Raw genomic sequence first — 27,721 nt, forward strand, 5'->3', positions numbered from 1 at the left:
TATTGGGGGAGTGAGCTCTGCCTGCGCATCGTGGGGTTCCAGGAAGATTAGAGGAACAGTAACAGTCACGGACGGAGGTTTGAAGCTGGTCTCAAAGTAAAATCTGAGCACCACAATCTTGTAAAGTCAAATTTATGGCGCAGTCAGAAATCAAAATTGGAAAAGGATCTGGATGGGAGGGGTCAGAATCTCCAACTCTTCCCATTCTTCCCATCCAGTGTCCACTGTGGATCTCAGCCCTCCCCATCTTGAGGTTGTGTGCATGGTCACTTGCAGAGGACACCCCCCCCACCAAACCCCCTCCCCCCCCCCCCCCACACCCCCCCCCCCACCCCCCCCCCCCCCCCCCTTCCACCCACCACCCCCCCCCCCCCATCCCCCCACCGCCCCAGGCAAGTTTCACATACCTACCTCTGTATTATGTGTTCCCCCTTTACAAGCTGCAGATGCCTCCGCTAACCTTGACCATCCCATCTGCAGTCTAGTATCAAGACGGACATGCCCATTGAAACCAGGACCACACCCTGCACACAAAGCTATGCCTTTTCCTGATTGAGCACACAGCCAAAGCTAGTGTGGGAGGAGTCCAGGGCTGCACTATGGGCCCCATTTCACGGGCAGCCTCAACCTGCTGGCACTCAAAACATTGAAATGAAGTCGGAGCTGGGAGAAAAGTGGAAGCTCTCCTTGGAAAGTTTCCACTGGGGCCATTGTCATTGTTAACGCTTTAAAGGCGTCATTGGCCTCACAAAACAGCCGTTCCATTTCAGCATTAACATACAGGAATGTGAAAATCGGGAATGCAGGCAACTGTTAAGGAGGCATAGCTGCTGCATTTATGGCAGATCATCAATGAAAGCCTCTAATGGGCTGTCTCCAATTGGCATGCTCAATGGACCAAAAAGCATCCAGTCATCACTCATGTGCAAGTTAAATTTAATCAGTATGCCAGATCTGAGATTGGAGAAGTGAGTTTGGTAAGGTGGCGCATGTCATTAAGGCTCTAAACTGTTTCCAACTTCTTTGGGATTGAGAGGTTAACTAATAGCGCAGACACAGCTCGTTGCCATAACAATGGCTTGTTGTTTGCAAGTGGGAGCTTTACTATCTTTCTCCGTGATTCATTACTCTGTTATATCCATCATTCCACAGAGATGAGAAACAAACAAGAATGGACCCTGGGCTCAATGCTGCCTTCCTGATGGCGCTCATGGAATGGAGGAGGTGCAGCTAAGCGCAGATTTGGGAGGAGACTCCACCTGAGGTTCAGGGTCCAGGGGAGTCCCAGCAACAACCAGAGGATGAGCGGGTTAGACCCGTACAACGGCGATGACTCGCTTGACCAAAGGTCTACCGAAGAAGACTCTCCTATCTGCAGATAAGCGGGAGATAATGTTACACACATCTGGGCTTGTCCTGAGATCTGGTGGATCACAACTGCCACATCCTGTGGGACAACCTAATGCCCCATGGATTTGGAGGGCACCCCCTGCCTGTGGCCCTGAAAGTCACTGCCGCGCTCAATTTCTTTGCCTGCGGATCGTTCCAAGGATCCACCGGGAACCTATGCAGCATCTCTCAGGCTGCCACACATAAATGAATCGGGATGAGAGATGCCCTCTACAGTGAGACTCATCATTTTGTGAGGTTCAGAGTTGATGAAGATAGCCAAGCTGTTAGATTTAATGGTTTTGCAGCGATCACAGTCTTCCCTAGAGCTCAGGGGGCAATTGGCTGCACCTATCTGGCTTTGAGGGCTCCCGAGCATCAGTCCCTGATGTTCATCAACCAGAAAGAGTTCCACTCCATCTATGTTCGACTGGTGTACAATCATCAGAAGAACATAATGCATGTCTGTGCCAGATACCCTGGGAATTGCCATGACTCATACATCCTGAGGGAGCTGAAGGGTCACTTACCCTTGTGGAGTCAATGAGATCATTTATCCACTTCTTGAACTGGATGGTGTTGGGGGGGCAGTTGCCGGCCGTGCTAACCTGACTTGCTATGACCTCCCAGGCCGGAGAGGTGAGGCTGGTGTGCTTCCTGGAGCCATCCTTCGGAAACAGCACATCCCGGTTTTGGCATACTCCTTTTATCAAACCTTCAGAGATCCTTCTTCTTATGCTGCTGCACAGACATCTCGACAGGTCTCCTGAAAGAGTTGGGCTGGAGAAAATGAAATCTGTGTGCTGAATGGAGTTAAATTATGACACCTTTGGCCCCATTATGTACGGCAGGTACACCAATCAGCTCCTGACCCATCATGTGATTTGGAGAGATACTTGCCTATGCATAATTAATGAGCTTCTGAGCACAAAATCGGGCATGATTTCTTGCCATTCAGGCCAGTGGGAAAAGATCCACAGAAAACTCACCTGCTCTCTGTAATCTCCTCCAGCCCCACAGCCCTCCAAGATATATATGCTCTTCTAATCCTGGCATTTTGAGCATCCCAACATTGGTGGTCATACCTTCAGTCTTGCCACTGAACTCTGGAATTCCTTCCCTGAACCTGTCCATCTCTCCATCCCGTTTTCCTCCTTTCAGATGCTCTTTTGACCAAGATTTTGGCCATCTCTCCTAAAGCCACATTATGGCTCAAGTGTGAAATTTTGCTTTATGACTCTTCTATGAAGCCTTAGGATGTTTTATTATGTAAAAGGCACTAGATAAACCCTGGTTATTGTTATTGTTCTAGGGATCAATTTGAGAACTCCTCTCTCTCTACTATTAACTCCAATGCTTTTAATGTCTTCACTGTTTGGATGACCACAGTTGGACACAATACTCAAGGCGTGGACAAATCAGAGTATTATAGAGCTTTGATATTCCCTTTTGAAAGCTGCACAAGAGCAGGAAATAAGGCAATAGATAATCAAGCAGTTAAGTGCAGTCTTCTGCCTGTTAGTGGGGGTAATCAGTAACTGAAGGGCCTCACACTGCCTTGCTTATCCTCGAGTCTGTCATTCAGTGCCAATAAGATATTTATTAATTAAATCTTTGAGGGAGTTCAGTGAGCCTGTATAAATTAGAGACTGAGTCATACATGTGGTGGTATGTCCATGAAAAGGGTAATCCCCTTTTACTGCTGTGAAATCGGCTTCCAGACAGGCTTAATAACATAAGGAAAGTGAAGGTTTATGGCTCAGAGCTATGGCAGTGAGCCAGACATAAATCCCATATGAGGCACTTATGAAATAATAGCCCAGATCTTCCAGTCAGTGTCCATGCTGCACGCCTTGCCATTGCCCATGAAGATATCTGCAACCTCACACTCTTGGAATTTTTCAGCTGGGACTTCTGATCCAGGCTGCAGCAGTGGTCAGTCAGCACAGCCTTTCAAAGTAAGACCAGTGAGTGCAAGAAGAGACGAGCGAAGAGAAGACCTTTTTAATGTTGTTAGCTGCTGTATTTTGGTAAGTTTTTAAAGGTCTCAAATCTTTCAGTGAGCTAGGGAGTGGATGAGTGAGTGAGTGAGTGAGTGGGGAGTGAGCGGGTGATTGGTGGGTGAGTGAGTGAGTGAATGATTGAATGTGTGAGTGAGTGGCTGACTGGGTGAGTGGGCAAATGAGTGATTGAGTGAATGGGTGGGTGATTGAGTGAGTGAGTGGGTGGGTGAGTGAATGAGTGAGTGAGTGATTGAGTGAGTGTGAGCGAGTGAGTCAATGGATGACTAAATGAGTGAGTGAATGGGTGGATGATTGAGTGAGTGGGTGAGTGGGTGAGTGAGTGAGTGAGTCAATGGGTGAGTGAGTGAATGAGTGAGTGATCTGCACAGAGACAAGGCTGGAAAGGTTTCAACCTCTTTTCTCTTTATCCAGAGACACAGGAATTTTATTCTCCCTGATGCCTCAATGATATCTCTCCAATACTCCCAGCAACCCCCACCCCAATACTACATTACCTCTCCCAGTATTGTGCCAGTACACATACCGTCCAGGTATATCACAAAGAACAAGTCGCAGTTTTCACATCCCTCCCCACACCAAAAGCGTGGTCCATGATGGACACTCATCAGAGTGTCCCCTGTGGAAGCCTGAACCATGCAGGTAAATACCATCGAGTAAATTGGCTTCACACCGAAACAGTGGATTCATTTCATCCTCATTTACTTTGCATTCTCTACACTGCAGCTTCTTTTTCCTTTTATTGACATTTTCACAATAATGTTATTTTTTCAAATTCTGCTCCTAAATTACTGATGCCATACAAGGTTCCTACATTCCCAGCCCCAGTGGGGACATCCCGTTGCAGAGTGGTGACATCTGCTGATCCTCGGACGAAGAGATGGATGGATCCTGCAGGGAAAATGATAGGACTGGATGGAGATAATTAACATTCTGTACAGGAAAGATCATTAAATCTCAATGTGAATCAAAGTCTCGCACAGTAAATGATTCTGATTAGAGACTCCCCCATCACACAATCTGGACAGAAACACCCCCTCACCCCACAGTATAACACTGAGTCTGACAATTGTCATACATAGTAAGTACAAAGGAAGATGGTTGAGGCTGTTGAAGGTCAATCATCTCCACTCCAGGATATCATTGTGGAACGCCTATCTTCAATTGCTTCGTCAATTACCTCCCCTCCATCAAAGGTTACATGTGGGACTATTCACTGATGATTGCACATTGTTCATTCTCGTAGTCCGTGCTCACAGGCAGCATGACCTGGACAGTATTCAAGCTCAAGCTGATAAGTTTCATAGGGACAAAAACAGAAAATGCTGGAAAACTCAGGAGGTCTGACAGCATCTGTGGAGAGAGAAACAGAGTTAACGTTTTGAGTCTGTATGACCCTTCTTCAGTGCTGAAGAGAAGTGGAAATGTGATGAAATTTATATTGTTTAAGGAGGGTGGGGCAGGTGGAGCTGGATAGAAGACCAGTGATAGGTAGGGACAAAGTAGAGATTGACAAAGATGTCATGAACTAAAGGACAAAGGGAGTGTTGATGGTCATGGTTATTGCTAAAAAAGGTGCTAATAGTGACATAAAGGTAAGAAAGCAGAACGTGATTATAGCAGAACAAGGGTAGCATTGTATGAAAGAACAACATGGAATATGTAACAGGTGGCCCTGTGGGGGGGTTTGGGGTGGGGGGAGGGGGCAGTGGTTGGGGTGGGGAGAAAAATAAAAAAGGGGATAAAACCACGGATAAATGAATAAAAATAAAAGAAGTGGATAAAAAACAAAAATGAATGTAGAAAAAAGGGAAGTAAAAAAGGGGGTGAGGATGGAGGAGAAAGTTCATTGTCTGAAGTTGTTGAACTCAATGTTTAAAGCTCAATGTGAATCAAAGTCTCGCGCAGTAAATGATTATGATTAGAGACTCCCCCATCACAAAATCTGGATAGAAACACCCCCTCACCCCACAGTATAACACTGAAGGCTGTAAGGCACCTAATCGGAAGATGAGGTGCTGTTCCTTCAGTTTGCGTTGGGCTTCACTTGAACATTACAGCAGGCCAAGGATGGACATATGAGCATGACAGCAGGATGGGTATGTTGAAATGGCTAGTGTCCGGAAGGTCTGGCTAATGCTTGCGGACAGACCGGAGGTGTTCCACAAATCGGTCACCCTGTCTGCGTTTGGTCTCCCCGATGTAGAGGAGACCACATTGGGAGCAGTGGATGCAGCAGACTAAATTGAAGAAGATGCAAGTGAGGGGCCGCTTCACATGAAAGGAGTGTTTGGGCCCTTGGATGGTGAGGAAGGAGGAAGTAAAGAGGCAGGTGCTGCATCTTCTGCGATTTTTCCAGCATTTTCTGTTTTTCTTTCAGATTTCCAGCATCTGCAGTATTTTGCTTCTGAGTTACATAGGGACATAGGAACATAGGAGCAGGATTAGGCCTTTCAGTCCATTGAGCTTGCTCTGCCATTCGATAAGATCATGGCTGATCGTCCACTTCAATGCCGTTTTCCCACATTATCCCTATATCCCTTTATGTCATTGGCATTTAGAAACCTGTCAATCTCTGCTTTAAACATACTCAGTGACTGAGCTTCCACAGCCCTATGGGGTAGAGAATTCCAAAGGTTCATAAGCCCCGAGTAAAAAAAATCTTCCTCATCTCGGTCCTAAGTGGCTATCCTCTTATTTTGAAATTGTGTCCCCTGGTTCTTGACGCCCTAACCAGGGGAAACATCTTACCTGCATCTACACTGTTTATCCCTTTAAGTATTTTGTAAGTTTCAATGAGCTCACCTCTCATTCTTCGAATTTCAAGAGAATACAGGCCCAGTTGCCCCAATATTTCTTCATAGGACAGTCCCGCCATCCCAGGAAAAAGTTTGGTGAACCTTTGTTGCACTCTTTCTATGGCAATAATATCCTTCCTAAGGTAAGGGGACCAAAACTGCAAGCAGTACCTCAGGTATATTCTAACCACATTTCTATACAATTGAAGCAAGACTTTGCTACTCCTGTACTCAAACCATCTTGTGATAAAGCCTTCCTAATTGCCTGCTGCACCTGCATGTTAGCCTTCAGTGACTACACGTAACATTCGCAATGCACAAGTGCCAGATAATGACTACTTCCAACAAGAGAGAGATTAATCAAATCCCTTTGATATTCAATGACATTGCCATTGTCAAATGGCCCATTAACATTCTTGGGGCTACCATTGACCAGACACTTGGAATCATAGGAAATAGGAGCAAGAGTAGGTCATTCGGCCCTTCGAGCCTGCTCTGCCATTCAATATGATTATGGTTGATCATCTATCTCAACACCGTACTCCCATGCTCTCCCCATACCCCTTGATGCCTTTAGAGTCCAGAAATCTATCTATTTCCTTCTTAAATATATTCAGTGACTTGGCCTCCACAGCCTTCTGTGGTAGAGAATTCCACAGGTTTGCCACCCTCTGAGTGAAGAAATTTCTCCTCATCTCAGTCCTAAGTGGTCTACCCCATATCCTGAGACAGCGGCCCCTTTCTCTAGAACCCCCAGTCAGAGGAAATATCATCCCTGCATCCAGTCTGTCCAGTCCTGTCAGAATTTTATATGTTTCAATGAGATCTCCTCTCATTCTTCTAAACTCCAGTGAATAGAGGAGTAACTTAACTGGACCATCTACATAAGTACTGCACTACAAGAACAAGTCAGAGGCTGAGAATTCTGCAGCGGGTAGCTCACTTCCTGAATCCCCAAAACCTTTCTGCCATCTACAAGACACAAGTCAGGAGTTGTACTTTAACACAAAAACATGAATATTGTTGTGGAGTCAGAGTGAGGGGGGTGTACAAAATGCGGCAGACAGTGATGAATATTTGGATTCAAAGGGGTTTGATCAGCATAAAATACTGAATGTTTACCATCAGCTCCTGTAAGTGTTACAAGTCAAGTATCCTTTATCCGTAAATCTGAAAACAGAATACACCCAGTAACTGCACTTTTTTAAAACCCCATCGAGCTTTAGCGCAGGAAATCCATGACGTGAGCTGGCAAACCTCACTGACCGCATCCTCTATTTATCATTCGGTGGTGCATCTTACTTTTCTAGCCATTTTATTTACTTTAAACTATAGCTAGCCTAGGCTTCAGTCATTGTAATGTAAGTAGGCTGAGGCTTATATGCAGCATCTGAAAACCAAAATTATCTGAAATCCAAAACGCAATCGGCGTGGAGGGTTTTGAATAAAGGATACTCATCCTATACATTTTAATTCTGGTTCTTCACCAGAACAAACTGAGTTTGCTGTATGAACAGTGGTCAATATCATTTTTGAATCACTCATCAGATTGTGGGTGTTGCTGGCAATTCCGGTTAGTGTTGCCCATCCCTACTTTTGGTGGAGAAGTTGGTGGAGAATCTTCTGCATTGCTACAGTCTGTGTGGTGTAGGTACATGCATAGTGCTATTGGGAAGGGAGTTTCCAGCTTATATAGTTCCAAGTCAGGATGGTGTGCAGTTTGGAGGGGGTGTTCTCATACATCTGCTGCCCCTGTCCTTCTCAGTGGAGGGAGTAGCAGACTTGGAAAGTATTGCTGAAGATTTCTTGGCAATTTGGCATAATGCATCTTGTAGATGGTACACACTGCTACCACTCTGTACCACTAGTGGAGAGAGTGGATGGTATAGTAATCATTGTGCAGGGATGATGTTTCCTCTGGCTGTGGGGGGTGTGGGAGGTGGGGGGGGGGGTGTCTAGAACAAGGAATCACAGTCTCAGGACATGGGGTAGGCCATTTAGGACCGAGATACTGAGATGAGGAGAAACTTCTTCACCCAGAGAGTGGTGAACCTGTGGAATTCTCTACCACAGAAGGCCATGGAGGCCAAGTCACTGAATATATTTAAGAAGGAAATAGATTTCTGAATTCTAAAGGTGTCAAGGGGCGAGGGGAGAAAGCAGGAATATGGCGTTGAGATAGAGGATCAACCATGATCATATTGAATGGCGGAGCAGGCTCAATGGGCTGAATTACCTACTCCTGGTCTTACATTCTATGTCTATGTCTGAACTCTTTGTTGTTGGAGCTGCACTCATCCAGGCAAGTGGGAGTATTCCATCACACTAATTTGTGTCTTGTAGATGGTGGAAAGACTTTAGGAATCAGGATGTGATTCCCTTGCTGCGGAACTCTCAGCTTCTGACCTGCTCCAGTAGTCACAGTATTTATATGGCTTTTCTAGCTAAGTTTCTGGTCAATGATGACTCAGTCCTTTCCCACCAGAATGTTGATAGTGGGATAACTCTGGGATGGTAATTTCAAGGGGAGCTGGTTAGATTTTCTCTTCTTGGAGATGTCTGTTGCCTGATGCATATGTCATGCCAATGTTACTTGTCACTAATCAGCCCAAGCCAAGATGTTGTATGGGTCTTACTGCATATGGACACAGGCTGCTTCAATATCTGAGGACTTTCAAAAGTGTTTAACACTGAAAACATCAGTGAACATCCCCACGTCTGACTTTCTGATGGAGGGAACAGCATTGATGATGCAGCTGAAGTTGACCGGGCCTGGGACACAACCCTGAGGAACTCCTGCAACGATGTCCTGAGATGATTAGCTACCAAAAATCACAATCTTCCTTTGTGCCTTAAAATCCACTCCTTTGATCAAACTTTCGGTCACCCCTCCAGTTAGCTCATTCCTTTGCTCAGATTCTATTTTTTGCTCACATCTATGTAGAACAGTTCAGTTTTTATAACAATTCCTCTACTAACATTCCTCTTTAGAGCCTGAATCAAATAACAAATGAAAAAGGGAAGTCTGCTGAATGTCATAAATATAAATCTAGCTCGAGGTTAATTGGTTGCAGTTCACGCACCCAAAGAAAATGTACTACCAGCCTAGAAATACCTAAGAGCTGTTTCTGCATATCGTAGAGTATAAATGGGGCAAATTATTAAGTAGCAGGAAAATCCAGAGACTGAATGCATTTGCATTTTTGGCTTGATCTTACCCACATCTGGACCCAGCAACCTAAATAGCTAAGACTGTTGCACTTGCTTCCGTTCTGGTCATCAGTTATAATTTCCCAATCATTACAACACTTTTCCCATGATATTCGGAGGAGGCTTTAACACTTTGGATTCACCTCACTGCAGTCCTTCTTGTGTGGTGTGCATATTAGAAATGACACGCATTGTTCCAGAGTTCCATTGTTCCAGACGCAGAAGTCACAAGGTTGGAAAATGAAGCCGATGGTAGTGTGATCTAGAAACAATTGGAGCTTTCTAAAAATGTATTTCTTGAGATCTTGGCATTGCTGGTAAGGCTGTTTTCACTGCCCATCCCTAGCTGCCCTTGAGAAGGTGGTGCTGAGCCTTCTCCTCAAACTCTGCAGTCCGTGTGGTGTAGGTGCACCCACAAAGCTTTCGTGGCAGGGTGAACCTGACCTATGATGAATGAGGAACAAGTGGGAATAGGAAGAGCATCATACATGTGGAAAAGGGGAACTTGGGCACCTGTCAGTGTTGGGAGACTTGGTTGATTTTGATCTTCCCTAACCCAGGGGCCCTGAGCCTGACTGTTGTGTCCTCACTGGGATCAGTTCATTTATTCAATTTGTTTGCTATAAAATTCCTGCTTCATTGATAATTCAGCTTATCATTTTGTTATAATTTAAAAACAATGTTTATTGAATGACATCCAATCATACAAATTACATTTTGCGTATCACACAGCAGCAATGCATTGTTCTAGAGTCCTGGGTGATGGTGGGGGTGGGCATGAAATTGGTCTTTGTCAGTGGTGTAAAACGCACAGGGAATTGACATTCAGTTTCACCCTGTGCCAAAGTTTCATTTCAATCAAAGTTAAAACTGGCCGAGACCAATTTCAGCCCCAAACATATAACCGATACCTTCTTAAAATGTGGGATCCCTGGCTCACGTTTTGTGTCGGTGAGAATGGAAACTCAGAATGAATCGGTCTCCTTGTTTTGTGTTGATAGCCACATAATTTCAGAACAATCTGTGAAAGCTAAGGAGCTGCTGCCAGCTGTTTTATATAATTTGCAGGACGGTCGAGACGAGTTAGCTGCACAAATTCTTGCATTTCAAACAGCTTCAATGTTACAAATGGTGAAAATACACTTGCGCCTGAGGGGGGAGCAGTTGACTCTTGTACTCTGTATGGTTTCCCTTCCCTGAAAATTAATGGATGAATAGAAAGAAGGCTTGCATTTATATAGCGCCGTTCACGATATCAGGACATCTCAAATCGCTTTATAGCATATGAAGTAGTTTGAATGTGTTTGTGACATTATGTAATCATTGTCATAATGTAGGAAACACAGCGACCAATTTTCACATAGGAAGCTCCCACAAGCAGCAATCTGATAATGACCAAATAAATACTGGCTCTTGAAAATAGTGCCACAGGATCTTTTGAGGCCACCTAACAGAGCAGACAGGTGCAATATAAACTGGCACAGAATGGTCACACATTCAGGTGAAGCAGGAAAAGCAAAGGGTCACACACTGAATCACTGGGGCCTTTCCCTGTGCTAAGTGGAGGAAATTGGCTCTGCACCAAACCCACTCAGCACCAGTCCGGGGTCTGCTCAATACTGACAATGGAGCCTAGAAATTGGATCTGGGTGTAGCACAAACTGCACTTGCTCAGTTAGGCTGGTGGCAGGAAGATGGTGAATTGGACCCCTAGCTTCATTTGCTTACTAGTAGTAGCCCATGGGTCCCAGTCACAACCCCAAAGACAGGTCATCAGTCAAAGGAGGACGGAACAAGAGGACCTGAAGTAATTGCAGGATGGGAGGGGAGACGGAGCTTAGGAGACTTATGGGCAGGACAACTTTCGAGGAAAGCTAATCTTTGGTTTAGGCTCTACAACAAACATTAGGCCCCTCTATTAACATATTGAAGGGGCCTAATGCCCATTTCAGTTAACTATTTCAGGTTGTTTCAGCAACCCTTTACAGCAGTAATATGATGCCAGCTGTGTTTCTGATAATTTGGGATTGGAGGCTGGTCCCCTAAGTTGGACTTCTTTTGCACTCATTATGCACCAGGAAAAATAGTGCAGCAATGACTAATTCCACCCCTCCAAACTTGCCCCACAACATCCCCACAAACCCCTTTCAGGTATCTGCAGTCGGAAAATGTTCAATATCTGGGACTGAGCATGATAAATGTAAAACGTTGATATATTTGTTAAAAACTTGTACCACTATGAATTTAAACATCTCCTTTCTCCTATACTTGATTAAGATCAGGTGCCCTCCATTTTAGAATAAATAGGATTTTCTTCCATTTTTATTGGGCAATGTTTTGGGTCATTTTCCTCCAGGTGGGGCAGTGTCACTGTGTCTCCGATACTCTCTGCCCCAGGGCAGCCGATCGAAGAGTAAATTGGGTCATTAGATAGAGCAACAGGATCTTTCTCGTTCAACGGTGACAGGTCATTGAGTTCAATAACTGAAGGGGTTTCAACCTGACGTTCATGGTTCATGTGGTCCTTGCCTAGATATTAAGAGAGATCATGTTTAATAAGGATCACAAGCAGTCAGGGACAAATATTTCTAGGGACTGTTTCATTGCATGAGATAAAGGTTCAGGAACTTTTGAACAGTTACAGGGTTGGATTATATGGAAAGATTGAAACTACTTACATTTCACTCCCTGAATTTCAGTTTTGTCTCCATCACTAGTAACACTGAAAATGAAACATGTGAAAACTGAGTAACAAAAGATTCAAACAATATTAAACATCTCTAGGTGGAGACATGATTCGGCCATTTTCTCCCCAGGGTCTGGATTTGAGCCTGGCCCAGACTGAAATTCTCTTGTTTATTTTGTTTCTCTCTCTCATTGTTTCTCTGTTCCTCTCTCTCTGTCAGTCTATCATTCTCTTTCTCTCTGTCTCTCTCTCCTTGCCTATCTGCTTCTCTCTCACTGACTCTCTAGTCAGGGTCACCAACTCTCGGCTCAATGGGTGGGGGGAGGTGGGCGGTGGGGTGCCACTAGACCTGTAAGGATGCGGTGGGTGGGTTGAGGGGAGGGGTGGAAGTGGAGAGGAACCACACACTACCCTCCCATCCATTCAGCCGCAGGAAATCCCATGACTCAAAACTACCTACATGCCAGGCCAAACACATGCACAGAAACAAAGGGTGGAATCGTCCATGCCGACTGACATCAGGTGTGCTCAGTGGTGTGAGCGAGCAATATGGTGAAAAGTCCAAAAATCAGTTTCACAACATCATGAAGGTTGTGATCGTCTGCTCAGATGGTGGGTCACGTTTCCCGCCATTTGAGGTTGGGAACCTTATTGTAATACATCTGCAAATCGTTTTAAGGCTAGCTCGCCACACTCATCCCCCCATGTTGGACTGTGTGTTTCACAACTGTACATGGGTGACGTGCACCGGGAGAGCTGCACTTCGCTCTGGAATTTGAGGTTTGTTTGCCTATCTTGCTTCGGGCAGCACTCGCAGTCATCAGCACCAGGCTTCGCAGCCAACACCACAGCACTTTTAGGTGGGGGGCTAATGGCCAGGTCTCTACCCACCAGACCAGCCATAAGGCAGGAGAGGCTTTGTACGGCTGCAGGGCTAGGGCTTGCTTAGGGAAGAGGGAGAACTGGCCTCAGGCAAGGGAAGAGGCTGCAGGGTGAGGGCTGTACTGAGGAAGGGGGGTATCCCAGGGTTTGTGTGGGAGCAGATGTTGATCTGTTCAAGTGGCCTCAAGGTGGTGAGGATTAAAGAGGCAGTCTCCAGAGGAGATCAGGCCAGATGGACATGTGAGGGTGTGTGTGAAAGAGTGAGTGGTGATGCCCTTTGAGCTGGCAGTGAGTGAGATGCTAGTGAATGTGTGATGGGCTTGAGTGTGAGAGTTTAGAGTGATGAGACTGTTGCCTTACCCTGGGGGCATGGATAAGATCATTCATCCTCTTTCTGCACTTGACGACCAACCAGCATTGGCACTGATCACCGCTACCATCGCCTACCAAGCCGAAGCGGTAATGTTGCTGCCCCTCCTGCGGCCAGAGCGGGGTTAGAGGACATCATGGCAGGCCTCCACAGCATCCAAAAGGCGCTCGAGGGACACGTCACTAAACCCGGGGGCTGCTGTATTCTTGCCTTTCGGGGCCATGTCTTATTTGCAGCAGCTCTGGGCTGGAAGCACTGAGAGATGTTTTAAATGTGGCGCCTGGTGTGATGAGGTGAAAGCTTGGTGGGTGAATTGGAGCCCGCCCACCATGGAAACGGCGTGTTTCCTGGGAACGCAGGTTTTAGGACGATACGGCCTGAGAAGCCGCCATTGCGCCGGTTTTACTTGCCCGCTTCCAGAGTTAGTGCAAATCTGGGACTATTCTGCCTAAAGTCTCCTGCGAAAGAAGAAATCAGAGACAAAATGCATCCCGGAAAGGCCAAATTATGGGACAGTCCCAAAATATGCGGGATGGTTGGTCACCTGTCTTTTCCTCCTTGTGTTGCTTTCTCTGTCTCTCTGAGTGACTCTCCCCCTGTCCCTCACCCTCACTTACTCTCTCTCTGTCCCCACCTTGCTCTCTCATTACCTCTCTCTGTCTGTATCTGTCTCTCTCAATCTGTTTAACTCTCTCTTTGAAATAAAAATAGGAAATGCTGGAAATACTCAGCAGGTCTAGCAACATTGCTGAAGAGAGAAACAGAGTTAATGATTCAGGCCTGTGATCCTTCATCAAAACTGAGGCAAGTTAAGAAATGTGATAAGTTTTGATGATGGCAGAGGCAGCGGGATGTGGGGGTTGGGTGGATGGAAGTACTACTGTAGGGTGCAGGGCAGGCGAGGTTAAATGACAAAAGGTTTCAGGGTAAAAAGTCAAAAAGAGTGGTAATGGGTCAAGTAAAGAAAGAACAGATGTGCCTAGAAAAGGTGTGAAAGGCATGAAAGCAGCTATCTAAATGCAAAGTAAATTAATTAAGAAAGAGGCAAGAGAAAAAAAAAACAAACTAGCAAAAAAAAACCACACACAAATGAGGGCAGAGATTATGATCAAAACTTGTAGAGCTCACCGTTGAGTCCAGAAGGTTGTAAAGTTGAAAGATGAAGTTCTGCTTCTTGAGCTCGCATTGAACACTGCAGCAGGCCAAGGACAGAGAGGTCAGAGTGGGAGCAAGGTGGAGACTGAATAGAGGTGTTCCGCAAAATGGTCACCCAGTCTGCGTTGGTCTCCTCAATGCAGAGGAGACCGCATAATGAGCAGCAAATACAAAATACTAACTAAACGAAAGGAAGTACAGGTAAATTTTTGCTTCACTTGGAAGAAGAGTTTGAGCTTTAAATGGTGAGAATGAAGGGGGTAAAAGGGCAGGTGTTGTATTCCCCATGTTCACACGGAAATGGAGTGTTGGAGGTAACCGAGGAGTGGACCAGGTTCTCGTGGAGGGAATGGTCCTTTATAGTGCTGAAAGGAGAGGGCGGGGGAAAATGGGGCAGAGATGTGGAGGTGGCAGAAATGGAGGATGATCTGTTGAATACAGAGGCTAATGGGGTGTAAGGTGAGGACAAGGGGAACCGTCACGTGGTTCTGGAAGGAAGAGGAAGGGAGAGAGCAGAAATGCAGTAAATAGTACAGACAAGGTCAAAGGCCCTGTCAACCACAGTGGAGGGTGTGGGGGTGGGGGGGTGGGGTATGGGATCCTCAGCTGAGGGAAAAGGAAGACATATCAGAAGTGCTAATATGAAAGGTTATACCATCCAAAAAGGTGTGATGGAGATGGAGAAACTGGGAAAATGTCTTTACATGAAGTGGGGTGAGATCAGGTGTAGTCAAGGTAGTGGTGGGAGTCTGTGGGTTTATATTGAATATTTGTATCCCCAGAAATGGAGGCAGAGAAGTCAAGGAAGGGAAGGGAAGAGTCAGAGGTGAATCAGGTGAAGGTGAGACAATGGTGGAAATAGGATACAAAATCAATGAAATTTTCCAGTTCAGAGAATAGAACAAGAGCAGAAAATGCCACTGATATAGTCATCAATATAATGGAAAGGGTGGTGAGGGAGGGAACCGTAGGAGGACTGGAACAATGATTATTTCACATTGACCCTCTCTCTACCTGTCTCTCTCTCACCCAGTTTCTTTATGTCTATGTCTCTCTCTTTCTCCCTCTGTGTCTCTCTGCCTCTCTGTCCGTTATGTGAACAGTCCTCTTTGCAATGAGTTTTCACAATCCAGTTCCTTGTCTAAAACTGTTCATCATTCAGTAAATCAATTGGACTCAATTATCATTTTGGTCAAATAAGCCAAAATATAATTCTTACAAAGTTTAAAAACAATGGCTTCATACAGGGTTGTGAGAGGAGCTATTCCGATGATGGGATAAAGGAGCACTAAGATATCAGGGAGCTGAGTGCTTTACACAGTCTCTGGCCATTCTACAGATAACATAGCTATTCAGTTGTGAGATTGATTGCAAAATCAGAGCATGGCTTGTGTTGGTTGGTGGAATAGATTCGTACAGCCCTTTCATATTTTAGGATTTGTTCTCAAATCAAGTACAAACTATAAATGAAATTCCTCTTTCTATCTCTTTTGTTCTGTCTCTGTTTGTCTGTCTCTATATGTCTCTGCCTCTTTTGTCTTTCTCTATCTTTATCACAGTCTCTAACTCTCTCTCTTTCTCTCTAAGGATCCTTGGTGTGATCAATCTTCTAGATCATAATCTCTGCCCTCATTTTGCTTTGTGTTTTTTTTTGCTGCATTGTTTTTTCTCCTGTTTCCTTAATTTCTTTACTATGCATTCAGATGGTTGCTTTCCTGCCATTTACACCTCTTCTAGACATCTTTTTTTTCTTTACTTGTCCCATTACCACTCCCTTTGACTTTTTACTGTGAAACCTTTTGTCATTTAATTCTCACTGCCACAGGGAGTGGCTGAAGCGAATAGTATAGCTGCATTTAAGGGGAAACTAGGCAAGCATATGAGGGAGAACGGAATAGAGGGTTACAATGGTAGATTTAGATGAGGAAAGATGGGAGGAGGCTCCACTGGAGCATAAAGACAGCGTGGACTGGTTGGGCTGAAATGCCTGTTCCTGTGCCGTATATCCTATGTAGTTTGTAACTCATACAGATCAACCCCTAAATTGGGACTTTTACTCAATTGGCTGCAAGCTGTGAGAGATGCACATCCAAGCTCCACTCGCAACCCCCTCCCCCCCATCCCCCCCACCCCAAACCATGAGTTTGGAGTTCTAGAGTATTGTTAAGAGAGTGCAGAGAGAGATTTACACTAATCTGCACAGCCTGATCTTCAGTGCTCCAAATGATACAGGCTGGTCAACATGGAGAAGTGCCTATTCATTAGTGTGGGCTCCTTCACTAATCATTTTAATCTTCCATCCCCCAAAAAATCCCTGTTGTCAGTACTGTATTTTGCTGGAGGTGATGACTATCATTCTGTTTACCCTTTAACTGTTGATTCTTCAAGCAAACAGTACACATGCTCTGTGGAGGCAGAGATTGAGTTGGCATCCTTTTGTCCTTCTCCAGGCTTTGGCTGGCTCATTGCTTTTGGAACTCTTGTCACTGCATACGCAACATGCTCATTTTCGTCCGTCTGCTCCCTTCTGGGAACCACTGAGTAAGGGAGACCTAGAAAGAAGGATTGGAACACAACATGATTTTAGTTTTAATTCTCCAAAGGACAAGCTCGGTAGAGATGGATGGTAATGCTGGTCACTTACATTCATCTTCCTGTGTCAGCTGAACATCACCGTCCCTACAGTTATTAAAAGCAAGACCTGTAAATGTTTCATTAAATGAACAAAACTACACAGAAATGCCCAAAAACTGAATGAATCCCATCCCTACCTCGGTCCTGATGCTGAGGATCCTTCACAATGCATGTCACAAGATTGGAAAGACAAAGATAAAAACCATTGTAAGGAGTCTGCACTTAAATACAATTGTCTAGCTTTAAATCCAACATTTAAAGCTCTGACTTACCTTTGGCCGTTTGTCGTTTTCTTCTGATTATGCAAACTACCCCAACAATGCAAATTAGCACAACTGCACACACTATGGCTATGATCTTAGCATTATTTTCATTGTTTGAACCTGCAGAAGAGAAACAACATTAAATTCAGGTTGTGCAAACCTGTATTATACGTGGGCTCATTACATTGTTTATCTAACTTTCCAGCTAGGATTTGGAACAGCACGTGGTGAAGGAAGGAAACTGAACCAATGGGTACAAACCGTACAACTAGTCCGGAATATCTTAGCTGGAACTATTGAAATTAAATTATTCATATCTCAGATTGTCTTACTCACTTAAACTATTTTTAGGAGATATGCTGTTGGCCACTGCAGATTTTCCAAATGTTGAGCCAAGAGTGTTCGAGGATTCACTAATACAGGTTACATTCCATGTTACCTCTGCTGAAAAACAGAGCTTTCCAGTTAGAATCAGGAATAATAAATGGTGAAGGAAGGAAATTGAACCAACGTACAATGGGTACAATCTATACAACAGACCCTGAATCTCTCAGCTGGAATTATTGATACTAAAGGATTCACATCTGTCTTACTCACTTTTACTGTTGATAGGAGTTCCACTGCTGGTCACTGAGGATATTCCAGATGTTGAGGTGAGGGTATCTGAAGATTCTGCACTTGTCACATTGAGGGAGATGTTTGCTGCAATCAACCAGATAGGTTTCTCTGACTCCGCCCAGTGTACAACACAGAGATACCTCCCAGTGTCCATCACCTTCACTGAGTGAATAGTAAGGTTGTGAGACTGTTCTTTATCAGTGGACTTGTTTGAGCTTTGGTAAGAGATTCTTTGTGATGACTCTCTATCCACACAGCATCGTGTGTTAGAATGTGCTGCATAACTCTCAATATGAACAGAATGCAGACACTTGTTATTTCCAGATATGATCCAAAACAGAGTGAAGGGTAGGTTTTTTCTAAGCTCAAACTGGCAGGGTAAAGTCACATTCTCTCTCTCTGTCACTGTCAGTGACGAGGAGCTTTCATCAGTCAAAAATGTTCCATTTGAATCTAGAAGCAACATTGGAAAAATATTTGTTACTCTAATAATCTCCAGTTGGCACGTTGGCAAAGATTTCTTTAAATCTATTTCTCCCCTATCCTTCTTCCATCTCTCTCTCTCTATCATCTCTCTCCCAGTTTTAAATCTCAGCATATGTTCTCATATTGAAAGTACATGCCTGGAAATGTGATGCTTGTTTCTGGATGGGTGAATCTAAACTGCAGTCTTTAAAACCAAACTTGATTTCCCTGTGTTTGTCCTCTAAAGACCCGTCAGGAGATCAAGGGCAGAAATTTTCGTCTTGTGGGCGAACGCATGCTCGACTTGATCAGGAGTAAAATAGCGCCCGATGATGTTAAGTGAGTGTCCCCATGTCATTGTGCACTCGTGCGATATTTCAGCCGGCGGGCATATGTGAAGGTTTGCAGCACACCCACCGACAATTAAGAGGCCTATTAAGGCCATTAAGCAAGTTATGGAACACTATTTTTCACTGCCCATCCAACCTTGTGGTTGGCGAGCGGGAGAATAGGCCAGGCAGCCTTTGCGTTGTTTAGGAAACCTCATCCACGGGCAGGATGAGATTTCCAACAGTAAATAAAAAAACATCATTTTTAACCTGTCCCTCTTCAGGTGACTGAGTCACATGTGGGGTCATGTTTATATTATTTGTAAAATCTTTATTTTTTCATTTTAAAATTCTTCAGCTCCCTGAGGCAGCTCTGTACCGCCGCACATGCGCAGACTTCAGCGCTCGTGCTCCTCCTGCCCCCACCCAGGCAGTGCTGAGGTTCTCAGCATGCATTTCACACTGGCTGGCCGTTAATTGGCCAACGTGAAGTCACAGTCAGAGCCCGATTACAGGCAGCTGTCCGTTTCACAGCTGTTCCCAGGCCCTCCCACAGCGCCTGCCCAACGAAGGGAAAATCCTGCCTCAAGAGTCGGGTAGCGGTGCAAGAGTGAAGGGTGCCAAGGGTTATCGACACCACCATCAAGACAGACAGCAGTGGTGATGATGTCCCCTTGTGCAGACCTGATGAGGGTAAAGAAGGCACCAGAGGACACATACAGCCAGTGTAAACGTTCTCTAAATATCTTGAATCTCATTCGCAAATGGTCTTCAAGAGCTAAAATGAAGGCATGTGATGGCGTACCTCAGGGATTTGTGCTGGATCCCCTATTATTTGTCATTTATATAAATGACATAGATGACTATATGGGGGGTAGGATTAGTAAGCTTGTGGATGACACAAAGATTGGCCGGGTGGTTAACAATGAGGTTGAGTGTCTTGGGTTACAGGAAGATATAGACGTGATGGTCAAATGGGCAGATATGTGGCAGATGGAATTTAACCCTGAAAAGTGTGAGGTGATAAACTTTGGAAGGAGTAATTTGACAAAGAAGTATTCAATGTATGTCATGACAGTAGGATGTTCTGAGGAACAAAGGGACCTTGGCGTGTGTGTCCATAGGTCTCTGAAGGCAGAGGGGCATGTTAGAGGGGTGGTGAAAAAGGCATATGGGACACTTGCCTTTATCAATCGAGGCACAGATTACAAAAGTAGGGAGGTCATGTTGGAGTAGTACAGAACTTTGGTATGGCCACAGCTGGAGTACTGTGTGCAGTTCTGGTCACCACATTATAGAAAGGATGTGATTGCACTGGCAGGGGTGCAGAGGAGATTCACCAGGATGTGGTGGGATGAAACATTTAAGTTATGAAGAGAGGTTGGATAGACTTGGGTTGTTTTCGTTGGAGCAGACAAGACTGAGGGGCAACCTGATCGAGGTGTACAAGATTATGAGTAGCATTGACAGGGTGGATAGGGAGCAGCTGTTCCCCTTAGTTGAAGGGTAAGTCACAAGGGGACATAAGTTCAAAGTGAGGGGCAGGAGATATAAGGGGGATGTGAGGAAAAACTTTTTTACCCAGAGGGTGGTGAAGGTCTGGAATGCACTGCCTGGGAGGGTGGTGGAGGCGGGTTGCCTCACATCCTTTAAAAAGTACCTGGATGAGCAGGTGGCACATCATAACATTCAAGGCTATGGGCCAAGTGCTGGCAAATGCGTCAGTGTAGGTCAGGTGTTTCTCGCGTGTCAGTGCAGAGTCGATGGGCCGAAGGGCCTCTTCTGCACTCTGTGATTCTGTGAATGCTGTGACGTTCTAAGTGCCTATTTCTGCCCTCTAGAAGAATAAGCCTGCTCAAATGAAGGAGGCCTGAGACAGTCAGCTTGCCACTATCCTGAGCAAGTGGATGAGGGGTAGCTGGGCAAAATGAGCATGTTACTCAGGTGCCAACACAAGCTTCCTGGCCCCAAGGGCAGGTGGAAGAAGCAGAAAGTTTCTCCGGGTTACAGTGGGTGCCTAACGTATGTCCCCACTTTCCCACAACCAATCACAGCTTTGGAAGAGGGATAAGAAGATCAGGAGGCTGAGGGAAGAGAGGGCATCCTTTACCAGAGGGAGGAGGTTCTGGAGGCTCAGAATGTAAAGCTACAAAATGAAATTGTGGTACTCTCAGAATTGGGTAATTTATTTGTATATTAATTACATCTCCTTCTATGACTAAAGCAACATCAAATGGGAAACAGATGCATAAATTTGCATTGGACCAATGGCCTCCCTAAATGGCACTAATGATTTTTCATCATTGCAGCAAGAGTGTCAGTGGCAGCAACAACTGGAGCCCCAACAACATCGAAGCAGAGTCAACTCAAAAGCTTCCAAGCCTTGGAGAGACAGCCTGTGACCTGTACACCCTAAATGATGGCAAGATAATTAATCTTAAATGATTTTCAGAGCATGGCCTGAATTGTGGCTACAACAGCCCATCGAAGTAGATCAATGCCACAGTACTCACTGCAGCGTGAAACTTGCATAGTACTTGAATCTTAAGAATCCGTCCCTGATTTTACTTACAGGCGCAATTGTTGGGCGAGATCGAGATCCTAGAGAGAGTCTGGAATTCTCTCCAAAGCCAGAGGACGAATTTCATTTTGTTATGTAATGTTTAATTTAGTTGAGTTTGACCAATAAAAGTTTGAAACTTAGAGCTAGTCAGTGTCTTTCAGTTTCTTCGCTATTGCACACCTCATCACGCTGATGCACAAATGCGGGTTCACTAATTACCTTTCATAAAATGGGCTGTTTTTTTCAGCCAGGAAAAAAAATTGACCAGTGATGACTGTTTCCAACAGGCTACAGTCAGCAGCCAGCATCAGCTTTCCCAACTGGGACAAACCAACAGCCCGGCAACTGGGATCAACTGTTTTCAGTTGGTCCTGATTCATGGTTGGCAGTTGGTTCGGCCGTTCTGGTTGACGTGTTTTTTCCTTCTGGGCTACATCCATTGCATTTCTCCGTCTACCTTTTCTGTTACCTCCTCAATAGCTAATCAAGAAAAATCATCCGCTTCAAAATCCGTGTCGGTTGTTTCTCAGTATTTTCCAATGAATTACATGCTTTGTAATTTCATCTCAATAAAAGCTCCATAATTTCCCAAATTATCTGTCCGAAAACCTCCCTTAATATTGCACCTTAAATCTCTCCAATGTTCCCCCATATTTCCCCCGATACCTCCGCTGCCCCAGTACACTTACCGTCCAGGTTTATCACAAAGAACAAGTCGTGGTTTTCACATCCCTCCTCTGTCAGTGTCTTCCAGGATGGACACTTTGATCCTTTTTCTGTGGAATCCTGAAACGCGCAGGTAAATATCATCGAGCGAACTGGCTTCACACCAAATGTCAGTGACTTATTTTCACCTTCATTTGTTTTGCATTCTACACACTGCAGCTTCTTTTGCCCATTATTCTTCTCAGGATCGATATTTCCAGAATAAGTCATTTCCTTTGCTTTTTTGTTACACGTTTTGTTCATTTTTGCTTGATGATTGGAAATACTGACTTCGCACAAGGTTCCTACGTTCCCAGCACCAGTGGGGACATTGCATTGTAGAGTGGTGCAATCTTCTGATCCTCGGGCGATGAGATAGGTGAATCCTGCAGGGGAAAATGACAAATCGAGTGGAGATAAGTAACATTCCAGACAGGAAAAGATCGTTAAGCCTCAATGTGAATCAAAGCCTCGCACAGTAAATGAAGGAATCATGATTTTTGTTGCACACCACACAATGAGCTGGTACTAGACTAGTTTATTGCTATTCCATTCACAAATCTTTGGAATGTGTCAATATTTGCCAATTACTGGGACAGCAATAGATTGAAATGGCATTAAAGGTAACCAATCATAACGCAGCCTTAATCATCATCCTCTCAAAATGCTCAATCCTGGTTGAAATATTGAATTGTTCCCACTCCAGTGCCCTGAGTGACCACAGCAACCAGTAGCCCAAAGGCAGCAGACAAAATCCCAATTGAACCATGGGAACTGCATGTGCCCCCAGTTTCCTGCATGATGATTACTTGAAGAGCAGGCTGGGACTTACTGAAACCTTACTGTTCAGTAACAGGATGTACCACATCTTCCACCATCTCTCACTCCAACCACCATGGACATTCATCCTCAGAGCTCATCTCACCCCTTACTCCTCCAGTAACTTCACCCTCTTTGAGGAGCTCACAATCTTCCTCCTCCTGCAATTTCTCATTGCTAAATGACCACCCAGCTTTCTCCCACTAGCTGCTCTGTTGTCAAAACATTTTCCTTATTCTCCTTGCTTCATTCTTCCATTCAGTGACTCCTCAACCTAAATGACATCCACCTGCATCTTCAATCCTCTTGGTCTCTCTGCCCCAACTCACTCAACTCCTGTCCTGACTAATTCTTGCCCTTCATAAATTCCCCTTCCTCAGTATTTGCCCCACATTATTCAAAACTGTTGACACGACTTCTTATTAAAAAGTTGCCCTCGGCTCAAACTTCTGCTTCCTCCTGTCCACATAACAACCTCTCCCCAACCTCCTCCGTCATACTAAGATCCTCAAGCACATCCACCTGTCCTACCGCCCTGTGTTCATCCAAACCCACCTGTGCCACACATGTTCAACCAGCTCTGCACCCACCTCCCTCCCCATTCCCTGTACAAATATCCTCAGTATGTTGTCAGATGATTAAGATCACCCTTGTCATAAATATCAACAATAGTAGAGAATCAAGGGGCAAAAGGGAGACAGGAAATTTAAACCATCACTAACATTGTAGAAAAACCAATAGGACTAAAGCAGGCTTGTCCAACCTTTTCTGGTGGGGAACCACATTTCAATTTTTTTCTCACTCAAGGGCTGAAGAACAAATTTTGATTAGATAAGGTTTTGGACAACATTAAACATGAATTTCAAAAATGTCAATATTTCAATAAATTTCAAATAAGAGTAATCCATAACAATGTCCATTGAAATGTAAAAGCAAAAAACTGTGGATGCTGGAAATCCAAAACAAAAACAGAATTACCTGGAAAAACTCAGCAGGTCTGGCAGCATCGGCGGAGAAGAAAAGGGTTGACGTTTTAAGTCCTCATGACCCTTCAGCAGAACTGAGTAATATTAGGAGAGAGGTGAAATATAAACTGGTTTAAGGTGGGGGGGGGGGGGGGGGGGGGGTGGCGGCAGAGAGAGAGAGAAGTGGGGGGGTGGGGGTTGTAGGGACAAGCAAGCAGTGATAGGAGCAGATAATCAAAGGATGTCACAGACAAAAGAACAAAGAGGTGTTGAAGTTGGTGATATTATCTAAACGAATGTGCTAATTAAGAATGGATGGCAGGGCACTCAAGGTACAGCTCTAGTGGGAGTGGGGTGGAAAGACTAACAGGGCATAAAAGGTATAGATTTAAAAATAATGGAAATAGGTAGGAAAAGAAAAATCTATACAAATTATTGGAAAAAACAAAAGGAAGGGGGAAGAAACGGAAACGGGATGGGGATGGAGGAGGGAGTTCAAGATCTAAAGTTGTTGAGTTCAATATTCAGTCCAGAAGGCTGTAAAGTGCCTAGTCGGAAGATGAGGTGCTGTTCCTCCAGTTTGCATTGGGCTTCACTGGAACAATGCAGCAAGCCAAGGACAGACATGTGGGCACTCCACCCTGTTTTTTTAACACTCCACCCTGCTCTCTTGCCCACATGTCTGTCCTTGGCTTGCTGCATTGTCCCAGTGAAGCCCAACGCAAACTGGAGGAACAGCACCTCATCTTCCGACTAGGCACTTTACAGCCTTCTGGACTGAATATTGAGTTCAACAACTTTAGATCTTGAACTCCCTCCTCCATCCTCACCCCCTTTCCATTTCTTCCTCCTTCCTTTTGTTTTTTCCAATAATTTATATAGATTTTTCTTTTCCCACCTATTTCTATTATTTTTAAATCTATACCTTTTATGCCCTGTTAGTCTTTCCACCCCACCCCCCACTAGAGCTGTACCTTGTGTGTCCTGCCATCCATTCTTAATTAGCACATTCGTTTAGATAATATCACCACCTTCAACACCTCTTTGTTCTTTTGTCTGTGACATCTTTTGATTATCTGCTCCTAACACTGCTTGCTTGTCCCTACAACCCCCCAACCCCCACTTCTCTCTCCCCCTCCCCCCACCTTAAACCAGCTTATATTTCACCCCTCTCCTAATATTACTCAGTTCTGCTGAAGGGTCATGAGGACTCGAAACATCAACTCTTTTCTTCTCCGCTGATGCTGCCAGACCTGCTGAGTTTTTCCAGGTAATTCTGTTTTTGTTTCCATTGAAATGTGCCAAGCAGCAGAGTTCATCAATAAAACCTATTCTTTCGCCTTTTCAAAGAACAAAGAAAAGTACAGCACAGGAACAAAGAAAAGTACAGCCTGTGCCGATCGTATTGCCTGTCAAACTAAAATATTTTGCACATCTGGGGTCCGTATCCCTCTATTCCCATCCTATTCATGTATTTGTCAAGCTGCCTCTTAAACACCACTATCGTACCTGCTTCCACCATCTCCTCTGGCAGTGAATTCCAGACACTCACTATCCTCTGTGTAAAAAACTTGCCCTGCACATCTCCTCTAAAGTTTTCTCCTCTCACCTTAAATCTATGTCCCCAAGTAATTGACTCTTCCACCCTGGGAAGCTTCTGACTATCTACTCTGTCCATGCCACTCATAATTTTGTAAACTTCTATCAAGTCGCCCCTCAATCTCTGTCACTCTTGTGAGAACAATCTGAGTTTCTCCAATCTCTCCTCATAGCTAATAACCTCCAGACCAGGCAGCATTCTGGTAAACCTCCTCTGCACTCTCCAATGCCTCCATATCCTTCTGGTAATGTGGTGACCAGAATTGCATGCAATATTCCAAGTGTGGCCTAACCAATGTTCTATACAGCTGCAGCATGATTTCCCGGCTTTTATACTCAATACCCCTGCCAATGAAGGCAAGCATGCTATATGCCTTCCTGACTACCTTATCCACCTGTGTTACCGCTTTCAGTGACCCATGGACCTGCACACCCAGATCCCTCTGCCTGTCGATGCACTTAAGGGATCTGCCATTTACTGTATAATTCCTACCTGTATTAGACCTTCTAAAACGCATTACCCGCATTTGTCCGGATTAAACTCTATCTGCCATTTCTCCGCCCAAGGCTCCAACCAATTTATATCCCGTTGTATCCTTTGACAATCCTCTTCACTATCTGCAACTCCTCCAACCTTAGTGTCATCCGCAAACTTACTAATTAGTCCAGTTACATTTTCCTCCAAATCATTTTCGCTTAAGAAGCAGAGCTAGAGAGGGACAGAATAGGCCCCAGGGTCACCAGGGAAGGGTGGGGACCAGGCCTTAGCTAATAAGTTGGGTTTAACTAACACTGGCCTTGCATTCATCTCTGGTGGTAATACTCCATGTTGGAATTGGCGGAATTCATACAAAAGCAAGGCTCATAAGCAGGTTGTCTTTCAGCCTGGGTTTTCCTCACCTCCTGACCTACTTTGTAGATAGGTTTTTGCGGAGGGGGGAACGAGGGAGGCATGGCGTGTGTTTCTGGCTCACTCCACATCTCGGGGTTCTCGCTCTCACACAAAATCACCCAGTCACTTGCTCACATACACACACACGCACACATGGGCCATTAGCGGGTGGGCTTGGTGAGCGTGGGTGGGGGTAGTCAGGAAGCCTGCTGCCGACTGGGATCTGGATCGGACTGCGATTTCATGCTGGCGAGCCAATTAAGGCGAGCGGCAGCGTGTGGGCTAGGGGAGGAGGGTGAGCGGGCCGAATGCAAACTTCTCAGATGCGTGCGACTGAGCACTTCATAATCTCCCTGAAGCAGCTCTGTGCTGTCGTTAAAAAAGAAAAAAAAAGAAAATAAAAATGTAATAAAACATTTTCCCTCATATGACTCTGTCACATGAGCAGGGACATGTTATTAATTCAAATTTAAGACTTTTATTTTATTTTTATTTGATTTTGGAAACCTAATCACGCCCGTGGATGAGGTTTCCAAAAAGAAAAATTTAACTTAACTGATAACTTAATGGCGTCAACAGGCCTTTTAATTGTCGGTGGGTGCGCTGCCAACTCCAGCGCATGCCTGCTGACCAAATTATCGAGCGACTGTGCATTGACACGGCACACTCGGCCAACGTCAACAACACGCATCGTTTCATGCTCGAGCAGGTCTGGCACGTGTACTTTGTAGGGAAATTGATATTTACTGATTAGTTTTAGTTTAGATCACAAAAAGTATATTGATCAGTTAGCCTTGTGGTTTACTATCCTTTTACATTATAACCGTTAGAAGATCCCGGCATTTAATATCATGTGACTCTGCTTGGCTTCATTTGACAGAGAAAGGCACCGTGGGATTTTAGTTACAGTGAAGTAACATACTAGTGAGTTAATTACAGAACAACTGCTGAAGAGGCCCCTGTTGCACTTATCTCCATATCACAGAGCCACATTGACTTGCTGCCTTCAAGGTGAATGGGCAAGCTTACATCCCCTCGCATCATGAAACCTTATCAGAACCTGGTGCTATCAGAAAAGGGAAGATAGGAGGGAAAGAATAACAACAACTACTTCTACTTTGCAGTGTTTTAGAAGAAAACAATTACGTTTGACTCAATGTATTCTTTGTATTAAGAGCTAACTTTTGTAACAGTGTGTGATTAGTTTTGTAACTGTATAATCTTTTTAAACTTTTATCACTCAGGACTATGTATTAATTGAATGTATAATGAGACTTCACTACCTTACATTTTAAACATTGATTATTGCTATGCACTTATATTTTATACACAGACTGCATAACTTTTAACTCTTTTAG

General features: G+C 44.7%; 1 protein-coding gene across 2 annotated transcripts in view; it reads right to left on the reverse strand.

Annotated features, from left to right (window-relative positions):
- Positions 1-10,081: 10,081 nt before the first annotated feature.
- The window catches only part of LOC121271932, a 32,012-nt gene continuing 14,372 nt past the window's right edge, over positions 10,082-27,721 (reverse strand). Inside the window, exons 3-11 of one of the 2 annotated variants that reach the window (XM_041178185.1) lie at positions 22,073-22,474; positions 18,006-18,479; positions 17,745-17,852; positions 17,418-17,528; positions 17,283-17,304; positions 17,156-17,190; positions 16,877-17,063; positions 12,097-12,140; positions 10,082-11,947 (exon numbers count right to left, since the gene is read on the reverse strand). In XM_041178185.1, the coding sequence (XP_041034119.1) occupies positions 11,697-11,947; positions 12,097-12,140; positions 16,877-17,063; positions 17,156-17,190; positions 17,283-17,304; positions 17,418-17,528; positions 17,745-17,852; positions 18,006-18,479; positions 22,073-22,474 (1,634 nt within the window). In that variant the 3' untranslated portion in view covers positions 10,082-11,696. The remainder of the gene's footprint in view (positions 11,948-12,096; positions 12,141-16,876; positions 17,064-17,155; positions 17,191-17,282; positions 17,305-17,417; positions 17,529-17,744; positions 17,853-18,005; positions 18,480-22,072; positions 22,475-27,721) is intronic. The other variant, XM_041178186.1, reaches the window with a different exon arrangement.

The sequence above is a fragment of the Carcharodon carcharias genome, chromosome 32 (assembly GCF_017639515.1).
Source record: "Carcharodon carcharias isolate sCarCar2 chromosome 32, sCarCar2.pri, whole genome shotgun sequence".
NCBI lineage: Eukaryota > Metazoa > Chordata > Chondrichthyes > Lamniformes > Lamnidae > Carcharodon > Carcharodon carcharias.